Source organism: Chanos chanos, chromosome 8, assembly GCF_902362185.1.
Source record: "Chanos chanos chromosome 8, fChaCha1.1, whole genome shotgun sequence".
NCBI classification, from domain to species: domain Eukaryota; kingdom Metazoa; phylum Chordata; class Actinopteri; order Gonorynchiformes; family Chanidae; genus Chanos; species Chanos chanos.
The window spans coordinates 2,410,001-2,415,000 of NC_044502.1; the positions used below are offsets into that span (position 1 = coordinate 2,410,001).

A 5,000-nucleotide genomic window follows, 5' to 3' on the forward strand; every position below is an offset into this window, starting at 1 on the left:
CCACAGAGCAGTTGCTGAAGAGAGCCACCATGCACTTGATGCACTGGTAGGCTCGTTTCTGGTAGTGGTTCTTGGATCGCTGGATGGTGTCGAAAAGCCCGTCTCTGTCATCTGGGATTCCCTTCAGCACGTTGTGAATCCTGCACACGCAGAGGGAGAGAGAGGGAGAGAGGGAGAGACAGGGAGAGAGAGGGAGAGAAAGTGAGTCTGGTTTAGCGTAAGCCCTTGTATGCATTTAAAGTCTTACAGAGTCACAGCAGGTCAGCAGGAAGGACTCTTAAAGGAAGCATCTGTTTCACTGGCTGCTTTAGGTGTGCCTGTGTGAGTGTGTGCGTGTGTGTGCATGTGTGTGCGCGCGTGTGTATATATATATATATATATATATATATATATATATATATATATACACACACACACACACACACACACACACACACACACATACATATATATACACACACACATATATATGTATGTATGTATGTATGTATGTATATATGTGTGTGTGTCTCTCTCTCTCTCTATATGTATATGTACATACACATACATACATACATACAGACATATATATATATATATATATATGTATACACACACACACACATATGTCTGTGTGTGTGTGTGTGTTTGTTTGTGTATACACGTGTGAGTGTGTGTGTCTGCGCGTGTGTTGAGCTCACCTGTGTGTCTGCCAGGAGTCCTCGATAAGCAGGATCTGGAGAAGTAGGTCAAGGTAAGGCCTCAGCTCATACGTGTATGAGTACGCCACCTGTCAATCAAAACACACCATGCACACAAAAATAAAATAAAAAAAAACCCAAACAAACCTCTCTCTATAACATTCTGGTGTAGACTGAAAGGGACAGAGCATTCTGGGACCAACAGAGAGAGCGGCTGGATAACTTACATGGCATTCAAAGTCATCACATGTTAACAAAGCAGTATTTACAATTACTGGGGCAATCAGTCATAGGCGGGATTGGCTGCCTTGACCATCAGTCAAAAGCAGCAGGGGCGGGGTTAATGGGGATTGGCTGACTGACCTGCCAGAGCAGCTCACTGAGCACTGTGGAGGAGAACTGCGGGTTCTCCCAGCAGCAGAAGCGCAGCAGTTTGACCGTCTCCTCAGAGTTACTGCAGTCCTCGATAATCTTCTTCACGTAGCTGGTCCGCACAAACAGGATCTCCGCCACCAGCTGCTGGATGGGCATGATGGGAGCCGTGAGGTTTGGATCGCCGTAGGGGTTTGGAAGAGCAGGATTGCCTGTCGGACAGGACGAGAGAGAGAGAGAGAGGGAGAGAGAGAGAGAGAGAGGGATTTAGAGAACACAATCTTGCCAGCCCGGGTGATATTCGTCGCCTGGTATCACTCTGCAACAGGAAAAGGACCATAGTGCTTCCCTCTGCGGAGAGCAGAACAGTGCTGAGCGTGTCAAAGTGATTTAGTGGCGTCACTCCTGTTTACACTGTTTAGACCATAAACTTTATCGGAGAAGCAGAATCCAGAGTCCAGATTCCATCCGGCCGCTTTGGTTACGGGCGGCAACGGGGGTTTTAAGACTATGGGCAAAACTGTACCAACAGAACACAGGTGCCTGAGTGGAAGATGACGTCTGATCTTGTTGGAAATGACATTTAAAGTCACCGGTTGGTCGGTTTACTGAACAATAAGAAAGTCAGAGAGTGACGCTGTGGCATGCTGGACCACACGGGCAGAACAACGCACTGACAAACTGGACTCAGCTAAAAGCCTGAACACAATCAGATTAAACATTTTTTAATCACGGTTCACAGAATGAACTTTCTACGAGAGATGTTGGAACAGAGTTGCATCAAAACACAACTATGGACAGCTCTGAAGAATTACGTTGTTTTCCATCAATATACCTTATGATGTCACACAAAAAAATAAGTCCACAAGCAAATGCTAACAAATCAGTAAAGGGAACTTCTGGCTGTGTTCCGCGGCTGTGTTCCGCGGCTGTGTTCCGCGGCTGTGTTCCGTTCTGTTGATGTTCATGACAGTGTTTCTGACACTAGTGAGCGTGTGTGGTGTGTGGTGGGCGGGGTGTGGTGTGTGGTGGGCGTGGTCCTGAGACTGACCGTTGATTGAGGACTGCATGCGCGATGATACATCGCAACAGCGCAGCAGCTGGGACACCACCGTGTAGAGTTTGCCCAGTTCTGCGTACTGGTATTTAATGGGAGGGCCCGGACCCTCGTCCAGCGCCACCAGCATGAACGTGGCCGGAACACTCAGCTTCAGTAACTGGGTCTTCTCTGCCAAACCTGTGCACACACACACACACCGCACACACACACACACACACACACACACACACAGACACCTGTGAGATCATCTCAAAGCTTTTTAAAAAAAAAAAAAACAGGGTCAAACAAAAGCAAATCAACATTTTTGGCTGTGTGAAATTCACTTTCGTTGGTTTTAAGCGCTTGACTGTGTTGGGAGGTAGAATTCACAGCTGAATTGATTAATCATTCCCTGCGTTAAGGTCACACTGAAAGTCAATGCAGTGAGCTGACTGTTAATCAATATTTCACTCCAGGATTTCAAGAACACAAACAAAATATTCTCAATTTTTTTTTCCTTGCTAAAATAGGAGGAAGTCAAAGTTACCCTTGGTGACCAAGTATGATGACTAACACCTCAATAAAAACAAATTTTTTTAAAAAAATTTACTCTTCCCTTGATCAGTGTGATACTACAAGCTAAAGGCTAGAATAAAAAAAAAAAAAAAAAAAAAAAAAGGAAAAATATGACGAGACAACACGCCACCAAGGCCAAAACGCGACAGTAACAGTCAAAAAAACCCAGAACAAAATGAAATAAAAGGGGAGAGGAGGTGGACGGACGGGGCGTGAGCATACCTAGGTTAGCGTACATGACGAAGAGGTTGAAGTACTGCTGGAGGTGTCGTCCGTGCTCCGACACCTCCCTCCTCAGCAGGTTCAGCACAGCCCGCAGCAAATGGTCACTCAGGCTCAGATTGTCACACGTCTGCCGGCAGAGGTCAAAGGTCATACACACCACTCTCCCGGTTCTTTATCACTCTTCCGTTTGTCCCTCTCTCTCTCTCTCTCTCTCTCTCTCTCTCTCTCTCACACACACACACACACTCTCTCTTTCTTTCTCTTCCTCTCCTTTTTCCTTTAACGTATTCATACGCACACGCGCTCTCTCTTTCTCTCTCTCTCACCTGTGTGGAGGTGCCGGGGGAGGTGACGGGGGCGGGGCAGGGTCCGTCCTGGAGGGAGAAATGGGCGATGAAGACGAGGAGTTTGGCGAAGGCTCCGCGGACCTCTGCGCTGGGGCACTCCAGCAGGTACTCGGAGAACCGCGTGGGGAAGGCAAACAGGACGTTGTGTGCAAACCAGCTACGGACATTCTTACTGTGACGGAGTAGGATGCACAGAGCATCATACCTGAGCGAAAAATCCAACAAAAAACAAAACAAGTCAGTCCCTACTCCGCTCCTACAGCCTGACAGCAAGCTCTCAAATAAATATTTAATCTCTGATAAATGAAACAGGGGAAATAAAACATACACACACACACACACGCACGCTGACAGACATCTCTTACCAGTCGCTAGCGGGGCCTCGGACGACCTTCTTGGTGTGGAATCCCGTGGTGAACAGGAATCTAGCAGCAAGCTGAATGCTTATCATCGCTATCTCTTCAGCTTCGGGCAGGAGGTGATCTTGACCTGGTGAGGGGTTAAAGGTCACATGATACATCATTACACAGATATTCATCACTCTGTATCACAGACCAGTGACGTATGCCGTGTTCAGCAAAAGTCCTCATCATCTCTTTTTTGTTTTTTTGGTCAGTATCTTGTGCTGTATTTGAGCACTTGAGAGATCATCTGCTGTTCTGTGATCAGTTTGTTTCATCATATAAATCTATCTAATGTTTACAAATTCTTTATGTCCTTAGTGCAACACACACTGGTTCCTGTAACAACTCAAAGTCTGACACTGTGTTTCTCTGCCAAGACTCTTCCCATACTTAAGCACAGAGAGAACATTTAAACTCCAATGAGAACCAACAGTATAATCACACAGAAGGCATGTGGATGGCCCTTCTCCAGTCCCGTGGCCGGACGTCTGTCCTATCACGTGTGTTGTGCTGCTCTATCGTGACCTGAACGTGGTGTAAGAGGGACTGCGTACCTGGGGGCGGGTTCAGGTAAACGCTATTGCAGGTGAGCAGTTTCTTGACGAACTGGAAGTACTCCAGGCTGTACTGCATGCGGCTGTGCATGAACTGCACGTTCTGCTTCCGCACGCAGCACTCGATGGCCACCGGCATCTTCAGCTGGTGCGGGCGCGGCACGCTGGCGGGCGCGGGCGACAGCGACAGCTCGGAGATGTATTTCAGCAGCTCCCTGTCCCCGCCCGCGGTGTCCATGCGTTCGTAGAACAGGATGTAGGCGTTCCACCAGCGTTTCTGCCGTCGGTACGACATCCTCTTCATCATGTGGTCGAACACCTCGCCCATGTACTCGCCGCCGAAACACTGGTTCTTCATCTCCTCGTCATCGTCCATCTTGCACTCCGTCACGTCGCCGTCGTCGAACTTGTACCAGCGGTCGCGCTGCCCGTCCCCGCCGTTGCCGTGACGCTGGACGATGTACGAGTAGTAGTGTCCGCCGCTGGCCTGACCGGAGTGGACCAGCACGCCGACCAGACGGTACCGCGAGCTGCTGCCGGGCGGCTCCGGCTCCGACGGCTCGTTCTGCTGGATCACCTGGCTCTCGGGGTGAACCTCGTCTCCCTCCAGCTTGGCCACACCCGCCACGGTGTAGGGCTCCATGTCCAGTTCCCGCGGAAACTCGAAGTAGTCGTTGAACTTGATGGCGCACTCGCGTTCCCAGTCGTAATCGAAACGCTTGAGCTGGATGGCCAGGACTGGAGGGAGCTTTTTAATGAGGAGGCGCTTCACTGTGTCAACCTGCAGGGGGAGACAGAGAGCA

General features: G+C 49.1%; 1 protein-coding gene across 1 annotated transcript in view; it reads right to left on the reverse strand.

The window, feature by feature from the left end:
- Positions 1–5,000, reverse strand: part of LOC115817932 (probable ubiquitin carboxyl-terminal hydrolase FAF-X) — a 45,191-nt gene that overhangs the window by 4,003 nt on the left and 36,188 nt on the right. Inside the window, exons 35-42 of the mRNA XM_030781098.1 lie at positions 4,198–4,978; positions 3,605–3,728; positions 3,219–3,444; positions 2,890–3,019; positions 2,104–2,289; positions 1,044–1,264; positions 681–769; positions 1–140 (exon numbers count right to left, since the gene is read on the reverse strand). The exon at positions 1–140 is cut by the window's left edge and continues 17 nt beyond it. Of these exons, the coding sequence (XP_030636958.1) occupies positions 1–140; positions 681–769; positions 1,044–1,264; positions 2,104–2,289; positions 2,890–3,019; positions 3,219–3,444; positions 3,605–3,728; positions 4,198–4,978 (1,897 nt within the window). The remainder of the gene's footprint in view (positions 141–680; positions 770–1,043; positions 1,265–2,103; positions 2,290–2,889; positions 3,020–3,218; positions 3,445–3,604; positions 3,729–4,197; positions 4,979–5,000) is intronic.